The sequence below is a fragment of the Bubalus kerabau genome, chromosome 3 (genome assembly GCF_029407905.1).
Source record: "Bubalus kerabau isolate K-KA32 ecotype Philippines breed swamp buffalo chromosome 3, PCC_UOA_SB_1v2, whole genome shotgun sequence".
NCBI lineage: Eukaryota > Metazoa > Chordata > Mammalia > Artiodactyla > Bovidae > Bubalus > Bubalus kerabau.
The window spans coordinates 88,240,088-88,260,980 of NC_073626.1; the positions used below are offsets into that span (position 1 = coordinate 88,240,088).

Here is a 20,893-nt window from a genome sequence, read left to right on the forward strand (position 1 = left end):
GAAATGGGAGAATTCAGTCAAGGAGATGAAAATTCATTCTCAGATTAAAACTAAACAGTTACTCTCTAAGAAGAAAGAACAACTACAAAAATGATTTTAATCTAATTACAGTCTTGAAACATCAGTGATTTTTAAATTTTATCCAAAACTAATGATATATATACATCTCTTATGATCTAAACTCAGACTGAAGAATTTTATAGATAATTTTTTTTAAAGAGCAAATATTTATCTGAAAAGTACATAGTGTATTTACAGTTTTCTACTGCATCTGAAAAACAAACCAAAGAGAAAAAGTGCTTTGACAACAGCTTTTGGAAATTTCTATATGAGAGATTCAGTTAGAACTACCTTCACCTCATATATTACAAATACTGTGTATATATTATGCTTCTCACCATTCAACTGTATAAATATATTGATATTGGTCTGCAAAACATCAATAAATTTGAATTGTATTTGTTTTCCATTAATACTAACTAGCAACTTAATTATTTCATAGTCTTTTTCCCATTAAAAGAAAGATTATGATATTAGTTAAGTGGACAATACAGCTAAGAACGTCACAATGGTTAACAAAGGGTAATTACATTTCATTATTCACTAAATATGAAGTATTCTTTTCAATCACATTATCTGAAATCTGTTCATATTTAGCAATTAAGTTATAAAAATAAATGTTTGCTTAATCTCACATGTATCTCTCTTTTCCCTAACCTCTCCCTATCCTCACTTGTTATTTTTACTGTGATATGAGTAATGACAATCCAGCTTTGAAGCCTTGATCATATTTTATGACCATTACTCAGTTACTCCAAAATACTGCTCTTATTCTCCACTGTCTTAGATGGTAATATTCTCATTTCTCTCTGCCTAACTCTTCTCTCTACCTCCCTAAATCCCAACTTTATTCAAAGTTTACTTTTAGACTCATCTCTAATCACTGCAGTCTGTACATAACTGAAGTTCTCTAAACTGCTAGTGTGCATACACATAATACTTCTTTAAATTCTCTCTTGAAATCCACTTATCCATTGATAGCTAGAAATTACCAAGTGTGGTGTAAAACACTAATAATTTACTTTCAAATATTACTATCATTTTGCTTTTTGAACATTAAGCCTCTCAGGCAGGGGTCATTTTTTAATAGGTACAATTTTTATGGTTTAAAATTATTATCTTGCCAGAGAGTAATGGGCTTAAGATTCTTCTAAAGTTTAAATATTTCACTGCTTTCATTAAACAAAGTAAAGTAACATATTTGATGAACATTTTTTAAAATGATTTTAAGAGAAAATTCACCTTAAATCATGTATACCAATTCTGATTACAGCAAGTTCCAAAAATTATATTTTAGAGAGGTGACAGACTTAAGCTTCATCAGTTATTTTCATTCTCCCATTTCTAACTGCAGTGTGCAGCTATGACTGTGAACTGTTCATTAGCAGACATTTCATTTATCATTCTCAAAATAATAACTATACTTAAAAAAAAACCTTATACATAATGCATTTGTGCTACTAACAGATGTCTTCAATCACCAGTTTCACATCATTTCTCCATATGAGTTAGAACATTAGATATATTGAAACCTAAATTTACTGAATGTTCCATAAAGCTGAATGGTGAAATTCAAGGCATGGATAAATTAAATAAACATATATCTGCTTTCTTATAATAATTTATTTCATGTGATAGAAAACCACATGGAAGAACAATTATTTTACTCAATGAGCAGACACAAAAATAGTCAACTTAGTAAAAAGAGTTGGATGAACTTTAAAGAGATTTCATGGGACAGAAAATATGCTGCAACTTAAAATTTGAAGAAATTGCACAGCCTATGTTTTCACATATATACTCCAAAAGCAGACTATTTCATAAATTTCCTTCAACTCATGAGATATGTTTTAGAACTGGCACTTGTATTTCCTCTTATAAACATTAATATATTTTGAGATTTACTGTTATTCTTTTTTTAAAAATTTTATAAAATATACCTCATAAAGTTGACCATCAGGAAGGGATTTGAAAAATGTTTTCTATAACTGTTTTAGTGACATGGATAATAACCAGTGGAGAGTATTTAACTAGCAGAAGACATATTAGATGATAATAATTTTCCTACTAGTTCCGGATTCTAAGTATGTGCATAGAATGCATATGCCAATGCAGGGGACAAAAAGTATAAAAACTGTAAGTTTGTGACATATGAATACAACCCAAAAGTTTGATATCACTCATATGTCAGTGATAATAGTTAAATATTAACAAATATTAGTAAACACATTTAATCTCATCAAAGTTTAAAAAGTACTCCAACCCTTATTTCTAGTGTGTATGTTAATTTGTTAAAATGAAACAACACATATTAAATGTATATACTTTAAGGCAGTATCTGAAAATGACAGGATACAGAAAAATGCACAGGTATAATATTATTATTGAAAAATTAAACATAAGGTTTGGTTTAGGTTATTTTGAAAGAATTGAAGCCTTTAAATAAAGCTTAAAATTTTATTTGTTCTATCTACCTACCACCTGTCTAAAATGTGCACATAAACTACAGTCTATTTAACTACTGAAAATTTCACAAATTAAATCATTTTTATAATTCTGTTATCAACTATCTTTTTCTGTCTAAACACTGATTTCTTTAGTTTATTCCAGTTATCGCTGCCTTTCAGAAGAAGGTGATGGCTTAGATTTCAAAATGACTCTCATTAACTCAAATATTATTACATAAGAAGAATCAGTAAATTTAGGTTTTGAAAGAGCCTCCCTTTTTTTCTCATTCATATCTAAAGCAATACTAGTTCACAGAATACAATTTTCAGGTACAGGATTTTATACTCAGCCAGAAGTGAATATGTTTCCTAAAAGGATAACAAAGAACTTGCTAGGATTTTCCCCACTCCAGGATGAAAGAGTATAAAGTTAGGATTTAGCATTCACATACACATGTAGCTGCTGCTGCTGCTGCTGCTGCTGCTAACACTTTAGTCATGGCCGACTCTGTGCGACCCCATAGACGGCAGCCCACCAGGCTCCCCTGTCCCTGGGATTCTCCAGGCAAGAACACTGGAGTGGGTTGCCATTTCCTTCTCCAATGCATGCATGCATGCTAAGTTGCTTCAGTCGTGTCTGACTCTGCGACCCTATGGACAGCAGCCCACCAGGCTCCCCTGTCCACAGGATTCTCCAGGCAAGAATACAGCAGTGGGTTGCCATTTCCTTCTCCCATACACATGTAGAAGTTCTATGAATGCTATTTTTATTATAATTTTTCCAATCAATATGCCACAATGTTTTTGAACATACATGTTTTTGCCTGTTTCTTTATATTACCTTCATTTCAACCACTGATCACTGTCCATATTAATATATTCTATAAGTAAATGTCATTGCAATATTTAATCAATTTGTTATTATAATATCTAAATAACTTTTAGAGATTAAGATGATTATCCAAAAAAAGACATTTATTAACTTAAAACTTTATTATATCTAGGGTAAATTATTCAAAAACTGATGAATTAGCTAAAATATAGCTGAGACATGTTCATGATTGGGTTTCCCTGGTTGACTCAGATGGTAAATAATGTGCCTGCCATGCAGGAGGCCTGGGTTCAATTCCTAGGTCAGAAAGATCCCTTGGAGAAGGGAATGGCTACCATTCATGATTATTTAAATGTAAACACTTAAGAAACCAGTACTTTTATTTTTCCAACCTTTCAAATTCAAAGAATTCACCATCTTTTTTTTAATTTTATTTTATTTTTAAACTTTACATAATTGTATTAGTTTTGCCAAATATCAAAATGAATCACCATCTTAAATCCAAAATTCCAGTATTTGTTATACATCTATATCAAAGTATATATTACATAGTATTCATATCAACAACTGCTTGAATTGATTTTCCTTTGAGTCATGAATTCATTTTTTTCCTCTGGACCTCCATGTAGGGATCATATATAAGTTAAATAAAAAGTTATTATATGCCATGTACTTTTGCAAGGCAAATCATAAAATAGATATGGGCAAGCACAGGAGGAAACTGAGAGCAATTCAAGCAACCTCTAACTAGAAAACAGAAGCTCTGCTTGTTACACAAAAATTTTTCACCAAGTCTGTTGTGAGACTAGCAGAATCATTTCCCTCACCATAAAGTTGTGGGGGAGGAACATGAGATTATCTCAAAAGAATTAGTTGTTTTTTTTTTTTTTTTTTTACTTTAAGTAGTGTCAGTATCATTAAAGCCTCTCAATACTGAAACACAACCATAAAAAAGTTCTCAAAAAGATTATTAAAATTACATTAATTCATTTAAGTCCTTACTTATAGTTTTCTTCCTCTTTAAATAAATTATGTATATAAAACAGCAGCCTTTAAATCTCTATTTGGCCAAATTCAAATCAGTAGGAGAAAAATATATCACTGAAGTAAACCAGTATTTTCTATTGCTTAATCCACTGAAAATCACATGTAATAGAAGGAAACTGGGATGAAGACATGGAGGTACAATACTGTTAACCTATAGACCAAGCTGGTTTACACTACCTCAGAAACCTTCAACGCATTTAGAGTACCCAAAGGGTAGGAGATGAGGGAGGTACAGAGATGAGATGAGCCTGTTAGAGACAGACACAAGACAGAGCAAAATAAAGAAATATAAAAATGAATGACAAAGTTACATACATGTGTAATAATACATTTATCCATGGGAATAGAAAACATGAAGAAAGAAAGGCTAAATATTTAGAAAATGTTGATTAGGTGAGCTATACTTCAAAAACATGAAAATATGCACATAATTAAACTTGGAGAAAAATTAGTATGTCTTAAAATAATTATGTAACATAAGAAATAAATTGAAACACATCACCCTAGAAATATTTTCGCTGTTAAGACATACTCTCGAGTTTCCAAACTAAGTAGCAACAGTACAGTTTCTCAACAGACCAAACGAGTTGTGTCAACGTCATCTTGATTTTTTTTTTTTTGAGAAATGGAAAATACTTTTACTATATAAGGTTTGATTGTATCATCTACATGAGTTTTTAAATGTTTTCTCTCAAGTAATTCTAAGAATTATTATTCTAGCTTTTTTTTCCCATCAAGGTTAAAAACATTATAAACGGATACTTTTTAAACTCTTGATATCTCTTATGAGGTAACGGTATTTTAAAAATAAGAAAGCACATAAATATGTAAACACATAAAACATTATACATCTGGAAAAAGTATAGCATTTGTAAAAGATGCAATTATAAAGCCATAATACTGATTTTTAAAGCCATAAAAAAAAATCATTCACAATACAGACGTGTACATCACTTTAAGGGCTGAAATCTGTGCCGGCCTAAAGAGTCAAGTCATTTCATCCTTCCAAATCTAAATGTTCTCCAGAAACCTACAGTTTTGAAAGTAAGTCAGAGACCTTCTGCTCTGCAATTCCTTTTAAGATCCTAAATAAAAGGTACAACTGGAAAGTGTTCAGAATAGGAGAGAGAAAAGATAAGTGAAGGAAAAGAAATAAGAGAATTATTAGTAAAGGAAACAGTGGAATGAAGACACCCTACACCTAAGGAAACTAAGTCTAAGTTATTTTTTTAATGTAAAGGTTACCACAAGGGTAATAATATTTTAGAATAGATTTGTAATCCAGAGTCTCAAAAATACAATTGAATGTATGATCTAAATGATTACTACAAATACTGATATATCTTGCTTTCTAAATCATTAAATACAAAAGCCTTTGTTTTATTTTGGAAAGTCCTTCCAGTTTCAAGAAATTATTCAAATATCTTTATATATTTGAGTACTTTCCACAGTATTCTTTTGAGTTCTAATGTTAAAGAAGATATGAGCCTTCTATTATCTTTTTGCTGTTGTTTTGCCAGATAAAACTGTCACTTTTTATTGAAACATCAGAATCAGACATTTAATTCTCACAGTTTTGATGCTTAATGAAAAGTGAAAGTTAAACACAGCATGGTGGCATTAAAAATGCATGGTGAATCCATAACATCCTGTGTCTTAGCCCTTAAGAGAATGTGCAGTACACCAAGAAAAAAATTATACAAAGAAGTTAAGCTAGCATACTTGGAGAGAAGATTGATTAATGATCACAAGTTACTAAAAAAGTTATGAACAAAATACAGCAGATGGGGAGAAGAGCAACAAAATCATTACCTTGTAAGTCTAATCTACAACTTGGAGAAGAATCCCACTTGGTCTTCAGGTTGAAATGTCTAAACATTTAACCCTTGGGACTACTACCAAGGTAGCATGTTCAAGGAACAGGTCAACCAAGGAAGCAGAAACTTTATTCGATATGACTCTTTTATAGAGCTCCCTATACAAGTATCAGTTTGTTGCTGAGGGAGTATCAGTTGTTTCACTTCTATAAAGGTATTATATTATATAATGTTTTATATATTATATAATACTTTAAACAAAAGGGGGCTTGTTTCCATCCCTCTACTTGGCAAGGAAAATGTTTGCTGTTTTCTAGTTTCTAGGAAATCCTCACTCTATTTAATTCCTATAGTTTTAATTTTCAAAAGACTCTTTTTGCATAAAATAGTGAAGAGATTTTTTTAAATAATGAAATATTATCTTTACCATTTTGGATGTATTGAAACCCTTTTGTATGTCTCTGTAGTATACTGCACAAACAAATGTAATCTCTATTACATATCTTGAAGCAGAATGTCAAATCTATATTTATAGTGAGTATTTATTTAGAGTGAACCAGTTTTTAGAGTCCATAAGTAGATTGAGAACCTTAGTAATAAAGGTCTTTCACCCTCTTTTTCACTTTCACTTTTCACCCTCTTTCACTTCTGGATAGGAGATTTATTTCTAAATTGGTGATGTCTATTCACATTTTCAGAATTCTTAACACACATAATTATGCAAAGTGTGTGAGGAGGCAAAACAGAGTCACAGGGAGGTGTTATAAGCCTAGGCTTAGAAAACCACTTCTGACAGTGTACTTTATGACGATACTTAATTGGGTGTATGCATTTTAGTAGAAATGTTTCCAAGTTTTTATTACCCTAATATATGCCTCAAAAAGATCTTATGTGTTCAGATAAAGACTGATTATACAGATGGTGACAGAACCACTTCAGAACTATTCATATTCTAGTTTTGAGAAAAACTAAGCAATTGCCTCAATAAGACAAAAAGCATGCTCAGAAAAACTTTGTATCTTTATGTGGATTTTTTATTTAAAGCTATAATTCTATCACCTCTTCTTATGTTTAATGAAGGTTTACAGCTGTAACAAATAATGTGTCTAGGTCTATATGATATTACAATAAATAATTCATCCAGTGAATTCAGTGCCCTTTCCCTCCAAAAGTATAATGTAATAAAATCATTTTATAGTAAATGTTATCCCCAGTGAAAATCTGAGATACAAATTATGGCTAGCTCACAAGGTCCTTACATCTTTGAATAAACACATATTATTCTTACAGACATATATTTTATTGTCTGATTTCCAGTAAAGGTAATGAAATAAAAATAGGTTAACTTTTATAAAATTTGCTTGCATTCAAAGAGATTTATGTCATGATACTATTTTATTTTGTTTTATTTTTTTTTTAGTTATAATTTTTATTATAGATTTCTGAAATATACCTTTATTGGATAAGGTGTTGTTTTTATACTATTTTAATAAGGTCTTTAGAATCATCTAGATATAAGTCAATAGTCAAAATTAGCAAATATCTCAATCTGTTTTTTGTTTCTTAATCTGTTTTCTTAAAAAATATCAAGCAAATACCAGTATTGTGAGCATAATAAAAGCACTATATTTATAATAAGTTTCAGAATATAAAAACTTCATTTTGTCATTTTCATATATAACATATTTTAAAACAAATTGTGATTTAGAATATGAATATATTTTAAATGTATGATGTAATTCAAAGCAAGCTACAAATCCTCAAAATATCCAGTGGGATTGATAAATACAATATTGTATATTCTATAAAGCACTCATAACACTTTTATTGAACTTTATATATGTACAACTATAGAGTTTTCAATATAACAATGATTTACATTCAGTCATTAAAGGCTCTTTAAAAAAATCAAATTAGTATTTCAAAAATTATTTTGCTGTTTAGAACTGGTTCTGTGTTCTGAAACAATAGTACATCTAACCATTTTTATTGATTTATTAAGCATTTCTTCTATCTGTCTATATTTGATTTGGTAGTATGGAAATTACCAAAGTACCTATATAAAGTAGAATCTGGAAAAACCTCATTTTCATGCATTTGTATTTAAGGTATCTTTTAAGCTTTTGAAAACAGGAGAGAAATTACATAAAGTCTATGCTGCCAATATACATGCTTCAGTCCATTTGTGGAAATCAGTCTCTCTAGTAAAACACCTGAAATTACTTTTCACTAATTTGTATTTTCTAAAACTGGGAACTTTTCTAGCTAGCAGAAGTATAATAAACTCATATCATCTGCATGATAACTTCATTTTCCTTCACAGGACCGATGGAAAGGATGAATGACAGATCTCTAAGCAACTTCCTTAGTGTAAAAGATGAAGGGTCAAATGGATACCAGGAGGGAACAAAATACACAGAAAGGATAAAACAGTCAGAAACATTGTTTTGGCTTCCTGATTGCTAAGGAGTAAGTCATGAATGAGTACTAGAAAACAATGGTTGGCATCATCTATGTTGGTGTGCCAAGATGGTAAGTGTGGTGGCTCCATGGACACTAATGAAACAGTACTGCAAAGGGCAATGAGCCCATGAACTTGAAATCAGGCTTAATATATGTAGAGACACAAGTAAGGTACTAGCTGCTCTTTTCAATCGTGATCTCAAAAGGGATTCGTTGACCATGAACAACATGAAGCCAATATTTTCCTCTCACCATCGCTAAATGTTGATGATTATTCATGTTAACTAAAAGACATTAAGTCAAAGCACTGTTAAGCTATGAGACGCTCATTAAGCTATGACATAAAGACTAGGATCTTATTTGGGATGCAACTGACAGTTTGTGTTTGCTACAATGGAGTCTATAACCTCCTATTAGAAAAAAGTTTCCCTTGCATTCTTTCATGAGCCTTTCAGGAAACTTAAATTCTTTGTCAAAATTCCTACAATTTGAATTTCAATAAATCATTTTCAAGTAAGATATATTTTAAAGGACTTTGATATTTCAGATAACTATAATAAACAATAAGTACAATAAAGAAACATTTACCATTTTTATCCATGGAATTTGGTTCTGATTGTTTCTTGCCAATATCAGCAAAGGAACGAACAATGGGAATCCTATTGGTGAGCTTCTTCTGATTCTGGTGGTGATGCTGTTTCATCAGAGCCTCGTGGACCCTGTGGCGTACATCCTCATTGAGCTGACCTGAACTCACTTGTTGGTCAAGGACCATATCTGTAGAGTGAAGGCAGAAAGGAGATATAAGCATAGCTTTCCTGTGAAGTGACATTAGTGAACACTGAGTCCAAATATGCATACCCTAGGTAATCTTAGAAACAGAAGTTTGTCTTTGTAGAAGTGTTACACAAGAAAGACATGGGAACTTTTTCATTATAAATCAAACATTTTAAAACATGTATCATATGGAGTTTTATTTTTTAAATATGAATAGCTGTATTGAGAACAAAATGCTTTATTGTCTACTTTATTTACACTGATGAGAGGGAATAGTAGTAGGGGTGATATAAATACAAATAGTACGTCTAAAATTGGAAAATAGCCTCATACTTATATTTTAATATGATCTTCCTCTCCTTTTCTAGTAGAGAATAACTTCAATGTTTTTTCTTTAAGTGAACCAAAGTCCACCTGTAAAAATCTGATGCAAGGCGGCTTAGGCAACTATCTGTGTGTGTGTGTGCTCAGTCATGTCCGATTCTTTGCAACCCCATGGACTGTTGGCAGCCAGGCTCCTCTGTCCATGTGATTTTCCAGGTGAGAATACTGGAGTAGGTTGCCATTTCCTCCTCCAGGGGATCATCCTGACCCAGGGATCGAACCCTGATTGGCAGGTGGATTCTTTACCACTGAGTCACTTGGGAAGTCAAGTAAACAACTCTTTCACATTAATATAAAATCAATCCTCTCAAATCTTCCTTGATACTGTGTTTATATTTAAGAAAAAACATTCTATATCCATAAAATAAAGAACAAAAGATGAAATTTTCAGAAGGCTATAGTTAGGCAGATTGATATTTATCATATGTAAGTGTCAGAAATGCCTATAAAATAAGTAGATGAGTAAAGGCATTTTTAGGTTTCTTGATAATACAAAGTTCACCTCACTAAACCTCAGTGTAATTAATCTGCTTTCCTATGACCAAATATTAACTGTTTGATTTTCTTATATAAAGCAGATTACAGTGAATTGCCTTCCACTGCCCCGTTGAGTATACTGAAGATTTGAAAACTAGCAGAATCCTCCTTCCAAACAATGTCTTCCTTCCATGTGAAAGGCTAATGACTGGGGAAGCAGACTTGGGTCCTGTCTCACGTTCCAGCTGTGTGGCCTCGTGATGTTGAATAACTGCAGTGTCCTTATTTCTAAGACAGAGATAATAGCTATCTCATACCAACACTGTTGCCGGGACATAAGGCATGACTGGAATATGGAGGTCCTCAGTAATTTCCAGGTACAAGATTTTCTTTGAAATTTCCTTTAAGTAGGTTATGGGTTTGTGGTTTAAATTTTTGGATAGTTTTAATTCATTTATCTATATTTGATAATAGTATATCAAGCAGAGGCAAAGTTGGATTTATCAGTAACAGAAAATCCAAATCAAACTATCTAAAACAACAAATTTCATTGGCTCACATAGCAGAAAAATCAAAGTTAAGTTGGATTCATTTCATTTTTTCAGTGATTCTATTAGATTTCCCCCTCCTCATGGTGAGGAGGGGTGAGCTTTAACCTCAGGCTGTTTTCCTCATTATCATAAAGTGGCTGCCAGCAGCAACAAAGAAATACACATCTTCTTTCATATCAGAGTTTCTTTGCTTGTTTGTGACTTTCTCTTAAAAGAGAATTCCTTTCCCCCCTTCCTAGTGATAATTCTAAACTCAACTGACATAGTCCTGTCTATCTTTGCTGAGCCAATCACTGACTAAGAAGATGGGATCCCCACTTGCTTTAGGCTAATCAAGAACTTCGCATTACTCTGGAGTCGTTTCCCTAATTCAGAGTTAAACAAACCTTTTATGTACTGGGTCAGATAATATTTTAGCCTTTGCAAGCCATACAATCTCTGTCACAACTATTCAACTCCATTTATATAGTATGAAAGTAGCCACAGACAACATGTACTGCTGCTGCTGCTGCTAAGTCACTTCAGTTGGGTCCGACTCTGTGTGACCCCATAGACGGCAGCCCACCAGGCTCCCCCATCCCTGGGATTCTCCAGGCAAGAACACTGGAGTGGGTTGCCATCTCCTTCTCCAATGCATGAAAGTGAAAAGTGGAAGTGAAGTCGCTCAGTCGTGTCCAACTCTTAGCGACCCCATGGACTGCAGCCTACCAGGCTCCTCCGTCCATGGGATTTTCCAGGCAAGAGTACTGGAGTGGGGTGCCATTAACAATATGTACAAATTACCATAATTGTGCTTCAATAAAACATTTTTATGGACACTAAATTTGGATTTCACAAAATTTTCACATTTCAAAATATTGATCTTCTTTTTATTGCTTTTAATAATATAAAATGTAATATTCTTTGTTAGTGCACATGCCTAACAAGATCAGGCAGTGGCCATATTTGCACACAGAGCATAATTTGCCAGCCTTTGCTCTATCACTTGGCTGTTTACAATGGAAAGAGGTAGAATGCATGTCTGGGAACAAGCCATAAAATCCTCTATAATTACCTCCAAAGTCTCTTCTGAAAATGTATGATAATATATTTAAACTTATATCTCAATTTTTTGGAGACTAGTAGTTATACTACACTTGGATTAATTTGAAATAAAGGAAATGGTAAATTGTCAACATATGCTATGCTATGCTATGCTAAGTCACTTCAGTCATGTCTGACTCTGTGTGACCCCATAGACAGCAGCCCACTAGGCTCCGCCGTCCCTGGGATTCTCCAGGCAAGAATACTGGAGTGGGTTGCCATTTCCTTCTCCAATGCATGAAAGAGAAAAGTGAAAGTGAAGTCGCTCAGTCGTGTCCGACTCTTAGCAACCCCATGGACTGCAGCCTACCAGGCTCCTCTGTCCATGGATTTTCCAGGCAAGAGTATTGGAGTGGGGTGCCATTGCCTTCTCCGTGTCAACATATATGACTTCACATTGCAACCCTGCCAAGAGTGAAAAACATATATAAAACATGCATCATTGTTGTTGTTTTAGTCACCAAGTCATGTCCAACTCTTGCAACCCCATGGACTGTAACCTGCCAGGATCCTCTGTCCATTTTCCAGGCAAGAATAGTGGAGTGGGTTGACGTTTCCTTCTCCAGGTAATCTTCTCCAAATATGCATTATATACTTCATAATAGAAGTTGTAAAGTAGGTTATTCAGGTACCATCACATAGCAGTTTTATCTATAAGTCATGATATGTATCCCAAGTTTAATATTCTAATCAGAATAAAAATTAATCACATAATAAAACATGTACATGCTTATAATTTTTCATTCTTACCAAAGCACAGCTTTCCAGGCTTGAGCACCACGAAAAGCAATAAGTTACTGGCTTAAAAGTTTTTCAGAGATGAGGTCTTTATATAAAACATTTGCATAAGAGAAAATAAATAGTGAAAAAAAAAAAAACTCATCTGCTCATTAGTCACACAGAAATAAATACACAGTAAACTCCTCGGAAGTAACTGCATCTAGCAATGCCTTAATGAACTATAAGTTAATCTACTTGCTTAAAAATATAACTCATGCTAAAGGTGGAATTTAAGTACCAAAGGGAGTGTGATTCACTAATCACTTACATTGTTCTCCTCACCACTATAAAATACATTAGTATTAACCTTGCAAAGTAGGAAAGGATAATGGGTCATAATGGCTTTCAGCCCAGAGTCAAGACCATCTCCACAGGCTCTGATGCCTAAATAACACAGTCTAGCCTGCCAGAGTACAATGCCAGGATCTGACGGTAACAGAAGGAGCAGGAAGAAAAAGAATAAATTGGTCAATCTTCTAGCACTAAACGGACTCCAGAAAAACAGCATTTGTGTAAAAAAGCCTCCGAAAGTGAAAAAATACTTCTCGTCCTAATAAGGCAATTAAGTCACCATGATTAGTCCATTCTGATTATTGAATGAAAGCCTCTAGAGACCATGAGATTCTATAGACTCTATATAAATCTCTGTCTCTTTAAAGATGATCATACAATTGTTTTGTCTTAATAATCTCATTGGAAAAGACTCTGATGCTGGGAGGGATTGGGGGCAGGAGGAGAAGGGGACGACAGAGGATGAGATGGCTGGATGGCATCACTGACTCGATGGACGTGAGTCTCAGTGAACTCCGGGAGTTGGTGATGGACAGGGAGGCCTGGCGTGCTGCGATTCATGGGGTCGCAAAGAGTCGGACACGACTGAGCGACTGATCTGATCTGATCTGAATAATCTGTTGTCTTAACTTAAAAGATGCTGGAGGAGAAGTGGAGGATAGAGGCTTCTAAATTGTACAGTTTGGTGGCCAGTACCAACAGAAGTATGTGTAATAAAAATGTATGTGTAATAAAAACTACCATGGTGCTGGTGCTAAGTTGATTCAGTTGTGTCTGACTCTGCAATCCCATGGACTGTAGCCTGCCAGGCTCCTCTGTCCATGGGATTCTCCAGGCAAGAATACTGGAATGGCTTGCCATGCCCTTCTTCAGGGGATATAAACTACTATAAAAATACTTAATTTCCCGACCAAGAATGGTAACAGTATAGGCATTTAAAACATATATATGGCTATTCTCATACTCCCAAATCTGCAGAGTATATTCAGTGGAGCAAACTATGGATTTTCTTTGGATGAAAGATTTTAAACAACAAAAGTTGTTTTAACGAACTGAGATCTATGATTGCTAATCTGTCCATGATACTAACTTGGTTTGGTTTTAATATATTACCTTCATTGACAGAATTAGGTTAAAATATAAATACCACAGAGCTAATATTTCCATTATTAATCTTTATAGTGCTGAATTTAAAAGAGATTAACATAGATTGCAAAATTACCTACAATTTATGTGAATATAATTGAGCAGCATTTTTAATATAATTAATCTCTATATCAAAATAAATTGTGATAATAAAATATATCTGGAGAATCTTGGATTTGAAAAGGTTAAGTAATATTTTGAAGGAATAAATTTAAATTTATTCTCAGTTCCTTAAAACACTGGGAAATAGACATTTTTAAATTAACTTTATCCAGAAGAAAATCCTACTTTAATTACACCAGAAATTCTTGACAGACCTGCCAGATACAAATGGGATTTTCTCCTACTAAGTCTACAAAAATCTCTTTAAGGAATTATTTAAGAGTCAATCAAAAACATATCAGAACATTGATATAAAAATACTTGACCATTCTAAAACAATATCTGGGCCATATTCCTCCACTAGGAAATGTCTAGAAAACATTAAGCTGTAGAGTCTGTGCATTTACAAAGTACTAGGGCTTAGAGCTCTTAAAGATAAACAATTATATCTAGCTCTCGCAAGACAGAAACTAATGACTAATACATTAGTAACTGTCTAATGTATAGAAATATATAATAAATAAGAGGTGAAGAAAAACTTCCAAATCTTAAAGTTAATTACAATCACTATGGTCCCAAATTATCATGAAGTAGAATAAAACAAAATTTATGATTATAGGTTAATCAGAAGAAGCTATTTCCCATTTCCTGCAGGAATTTCCCATATTCCTGCAGTGAATAGTAATATATCACTATTAATCTGTTTATAGAATGGAGGAAATAGTTTCCTCTCTACCTCACAAGGTGTCTTTGATAATAAAATATAGTAACAAATGTGAAAATATAAAGTTAGAAGTCTTCAAAATGTAAAACATATTTACTACACACTCAATAATACAGCTAAGTTGTCATGAAGTAAAAATAGCAGTGAGTAAACAACAAGAAAATAATTATAAGCTATCACGAGAAAATGTTTTAATGAGATTTTATTGAGGACAGAAATAAATACATATGGATTAAATAAGCCAAATTAAAATTACTCAGAGAGAATCTCTTCTCATTAATGACTGAAAAGGAACCTAAAGTAATAATCATCTACACAAGTATTTGTAATCATATTTTTCTACATGGTATTAGCTCTAAACTACTGACCTTTTCTGAATGGCAATTTACAGACTGTTGTACATTGAAAATGAGACATTAAAAAAGTTAGTCTACTTTAGAGCCAGAAAGATACAGACTAATTAGAAGAGAATAAAGAATACTAAAAAGCTATTAATATTTGGGGTACAGAGACTTCCATTGAACTACTTTCATTTGTAAGAACAGACTTAGAAAATGTAATCTGCTTTAAAAAACTAGATTCAACACAGCTAACGAGCTGAGCTTGGGGAAGAGGGCAGGTTTAGGGAAATGAAACATAAATTTAGACAACAAAACCAAGCTAAGATGATAAGTGTTTTCGTCAAATTATAACAGAATATTCTCTGGTGGAAATAAATTCCTAAAGAAGCCATTCAAAATTACATGTTTTAAGAAATTTAAGGCCTGGTAAAACTACGAGGACTACTTTCTGAGACTAATTTTGCCATGCTGAGGAATTTGACAGCTTCATTAAAAAGAGCCAATATAAAACTCATTTGAATTAATCCTTTTTCAAAGGTAATGAAATGCTACTGACTAAGTAGCAGAAATAGTACCTTATTTTCACAAGACCTTTAACCTTCTGAGTCTCTTCATTTATGAAGGATAGCAATAATAGTACTCGGTTCCAAGTCTGAGAATCAAAAAGATAGCTGTAGAATTACTAAAAAGAGCTTCCTAAATGGTGAAGTGCTACAGAAAGTCTTACCATTTCATTTCTAATTAAAACATAAAATTTTTATTGGTATCAGCAATACTCCATAATGTAAAGCTAGGAAATTGAGTTGGAAGGCTACTATACCAACATTCTCAGGAAGTTTGCTAATTCCCACGTTATTGTTCTACTTGCTAAGTCATCCAACTCTTTGCAACCCCACAGACTGTAAGTCTTGGTTAATGTGACATGTTACTGTATCCTGTGTTCTTCCAAAAAGTATGCTGTATATTTTATACAGTCATTTAGGCTCTAGTTCTGTATTTTTCATCGCAGCACTGTTTATAATAGCCAGGACATGGAAGCAACCTAGATGTCCATCAGCAGATGAATGGATAAGAAAGCTGTGGTACATATACACAATGGAGTATTATTCAGCCATTAAAAAGAATACATTTGAATCAGTTCTAATGAGGTGGATGAAACTGGAGCCGATTATACAGAGTGAAGTAAGCCAGAAAGGTAAATACCAATACAGTATACTAACGCATATATATGGAATTTAGAAAGATGGTAACAATAACCCTGTATGTGAGACAGCAAAAGAGACACAGATGTATAGAACAGTCTTTTGGACTCTATGGGAGAGGGAGGGGGGGGTGATGATTTGGGAGAATGGCATTGAAACATGTATAATATCATATAAGAAACGAATCACCAGTCCAGGTTCGATGCAGGATACAGGAAGCTTGGGGCTGGTGCACTGGGATGACCCAGAGGGATGGTACGGGGAGGGAGGTGGGAGGAGGGTTCAGGATTGGGAACACGTGTACACCTGTGGCGGATTCATGTTGATGTATGGCAAAACCAATACAATACTGTAAAGTAATTAGCCTCTAATTAAAATAAATAAATTTAAATTTTAAAAATTAAAAAAAAATAAATAAATAAAATGTAACTTCTTTCTAAGTGTTGTATGACTGAGGGGAAGGAAGCTTATCTTCCCTGTGTGTGTGTATGTTTTGTTCGTGATTTAACAAACAAAATATCTCTCCATGCTTACTTTTTCCCCCACATATTGCAATGTACGTATGCCTACTAGCACCAACAACCAAATAAATAATTTTAGAGGAATGAACAACATCCATTTCAAGCCATCTCTTTCTTCAGACAGTAGTTGTAATGCCATAGAAAGAACATGGAGATTAAAGTCAGAGGAACTTAAATGGAACTTGAACTGTGAAAGTTTCAGAATTTCTATTTTCTTACTGAAATATGGGAATGACACTTTATGAGGCTATTTGAAGATTAAATTACATATATTATTTTTCTAATACAATATTTTCTCATGTGATCAGAAAACAGTGTTTCGGGGTTTTTTTTTCCCATCCCTGCAATATAATTAAGACATTGAAATCTCTCTGAAGTATTTCTAGTCTACAAATAAACTCCACATGCAACTGCTTTTATTTTTTTCCAAACTAGAAATCTTTTTAAAACTGCTTGAGTCTTAGCTTTGTTTCTATTTTGAAAAAACCTTCATTAACCATTTTATTTATACCCTTTCAAAACTCATTTCTGTGGGGGTTTCTTTCTTATTATTTTGTTTTTACTAAAATGTGTTTGCTTCCAGATCAAAGATACAGGAGTTCTTTTCTTTTATTTCCAGAGTAACAGTAAGAAGCTTCCTAAATATAACTGCTTGTGTGATAACAGGCTTCTAATACAAATCATTCATCCCAGAGGCAAGTCACAGTTTTCAGTTACAAACTAATCTCAACTATATCACTTGGCTTCCTCTGGAATTCAAGACTTTTAATTCAATTTAAAATAAATGGAACATAAAAACAAAAGTAAACAATTGGGACCTGATTAAACATAAAAGCTTTTGCACAGCAAAGGAAACTATAAGCAAGGTGAAAAGACAACCCTCGGAATGGGAGAAATAGCAAATAAAACAACTGACAAAGGATTAATTTCCAAAATATATAAGCAGCTCATACAACTCAATAGTAGGAAAACAAAAAACCCAATCAAAAAGTGGGAAAAATACCTAAACAGACATTTCTCCAAAGAAGACATACAGATGTCTTCTAACAAACACATGAAACAATGCTCAATATCGCTCATTATTAAGAGAAATGCAAATTAAAACCACAATGAGATATCACCTCACACCAGTCAAAATGGCCACCATCAAAAAGTCTACAAACAATAAATACTGGAGAGGGTGTGGAGAAAAGGGAATGCCCTTGCACTGTTGGTGGGAATGTAAATTGATACAACCTCTATGGAAGACGGTATGGAGATTCCTTAAAAAAAACTAGGAATAAACCACCATATGACCCAGCAACCCCACTCCTACACATATACCCTGAAGAAACGAGGGTTGAAAAATACACATGTATCCCATTGTTCATTGCAGCACTATTTACAATAGCTAGAACATGGAAGCAACCTAGATGCCCATCAACAGATGAATGGATAAAGAAGTTGTGGTACATATACACAATGGAATATTACTCAGCCATAAAAAGGAATGAATTTGAGTCAGTTCTGATGAGGCAGATGAATCTAGAACCTATTATACTGAATGAAGTGAATCAGAAAAGGAAAAATATCATATTCTAATGCACATATACAGAATCTAGCAAAATGGTTCTGAAGAATTTATTTACAGGGCAGCAATGGATAAACAGACATAGAGAATAGACTTATGGACATGGGGAGAAGGGAGGAGAGAATGAGATGCATGGAAAGAGTAAAATGAAAACTTACATTACCATATGTAAAATAGATAGCCAACAGGAATTTGCTGTATGGCTCAGGAAACTCAAACAGGGGCTCTGTATCAACCTAGACGGGTGGGATGAGGAGGGAGATGGAGGGAGGTTCAAAAAAGAGGGGATATATGCATACCTATGGTTGATTCTAGTGGAGGTGATGGAATTCCAGTTGAGCTATTTCAAATCCTGAAAGATGATGCTGTGAAAGTGCTGCACTCAATATGCCAGCAAATTTGGAAAACTCAGCAGAGGCCACAGAACTGGAAAAGATTAGTTTTCATTCCAATCCCAAAAAAAGGCAATGCAAAAGAATGCTCAAACTACTGCACAATTGCACTCATCTCACACGCTAGTAAAGTAATGCTCAAAATTCTCCAAGCCAGGCTTCAGCAATATGTGAGCCGTGAACTTCAAGATATTCAAGCTGGTTTTCAAAAAGGCAAAGGAACCAGAGATCAAATTGCCAACATCCGCTGGATCATGGAAAAAGCAAAAGAGTTCCAGAAAAACATCTCTTTCTGTTTTATTGACTATGCCAAAGCCTTTGACTGTGTGGATCACAATAAACTGTGGAAAATTCTGAAAGAGATGGTACTACCAGACCACGTGACCTGCCTCTTGAGAAACCTATATGCAGGTCAGGAAGCAACAGTTAAAACTGGACATGGAACAGCAGACTGGTTCCAAATAGGAAAAGGAGTACATCAAGGCTGTACTCCTTATTTAACTTATATGCAGAGTACATCATGAGAAACGCTGGGCTGGAAGAAGCACAAGCTGGAATCAAGATTGCCGGGAGAAATATCAATAATCTCAGATATGCAGATGATACCACCCTTATGGCAGAAAGTGAAAAGGAACTAGAAAGCCTCTAAATGAAAGTGAAAGAGGAGAGTGAAAAGGTTGGCTGAAAGCTCTACATTCAGAAAAGGAAGATCATGGCATCTGGTCCCATCACTTCATGGGAAATAGATGGGGAAACAGTGGAAACAGTGGCTGACTTTATTTTTGGGGGCTCCAAAATCACTGCAGATGGTGATTGCAGCCATGGAATTAAAAGACACTTACTCCTTGGAAGGAAAGTTATGACCAACCTAGATAGCATATTGAAAAGCAGAGACATTACTTTGCCAACAAAGGTCCGTCTAGTCAAGGCTATAGTTTTTCCAGTGGTCATGTATGGATGTGAGAGTTGGACTGTGAAGAAAGCTGAGCACCAAAGAATTGATGCTTTTGAACTGTGGTGTTGGAGAAGACTCTTGAGAGTCCCCTGGACTGCAAGGAGATGCAACCAGTCCATCCTAAAGGAGATCAGTCTTGGGTGTTCATTGGAAGGACTGATGCTGAAGTTGAAACTCCAATACTTTGGCCACCTCATGCGAAGAGTTAACTCATTGGAAAAGACTCTGATGCTGGGAGGGATTGGGGACAGGAGGAGAAGGGAACGACAGAGGATGAGATGACTGGATGGCATCACCGACTTGATGGACATGAGTTTCAGTGAACTCTGGGAGTTGGTGATGGACAGGGAGGCCTGGCGTGCTGTGATTAATGGGGTCGCAAAGAGTCGGACACGACTGAGCGACTCAGCTGAACTGAACTGAACTGATGGTTAATTCATGTTGAGGTTTGACAGAAAACAAAATTCTGTAAAGCAATTATCCTTCAATAAAAAAATAAATTAAAAAAAATGGCCAGGGGCATCCCTAGTGGTCCAATGGTTAAGAATCTGCCTGCCAATGTAGGAGAGGCAGGTTCCATCCCTGGTCTGGAAAGATCCCATATGCTTGGGGCAACTAAGTCAGTGTACCACAACTACTGAGCCTGTGCTCCAGAGCTGGTGAGTCACAGTCAGTGAGCCCATGTGCTGTGACTACTGAAGCCTGAGCACTGAGAGCTTGGTGCTCCAGAACAAGAGAAGCCACAATAAGAAGCCTGTGCACCACCACCAGAGAAAGCTGGTGCACAGCAACCAAGACCCAGCACAGTCATAAACCAATATATAATTTAAAATAAATGGCCATAGCTTTCCATTCTATTCTAAGCTAATATTTTTCCTATTTATTGAAATTTTTTCATTTGGTTATTTCATGTATCTGAATATTGAAAAAA

At 34.2% G+C, this 20,893-nt stretch overlaps 1 protein-coding gene across 3 annotated transcripts in view; it reads right to left on the reverse strand.

Annotated features, from left to right (window-relative positions):
• The window catches only part of SLC4A10 (solute carrier family 4 member 10), a 245,610-nt gene that overhangs the window by 128,904 nt on the left and 95,813 nt on the right, over positions 1 to 20,893 (reverse strand). For all 3 annotated transcript variants that reach the window (XM_055572418.1, XM_055572417.1, XM_055572419.1), the window contains one exon: positions 9,255 to 9,443. In XM_055572418.1, coding sequence (XP_055428393.1) covers positions 9,255 to 9,443 — 189 coding nt within the window. Of the gene's footprint in view, positions 1 to 9,254; positions 9,444 to 20,893 lie in introns of those variants that run through there.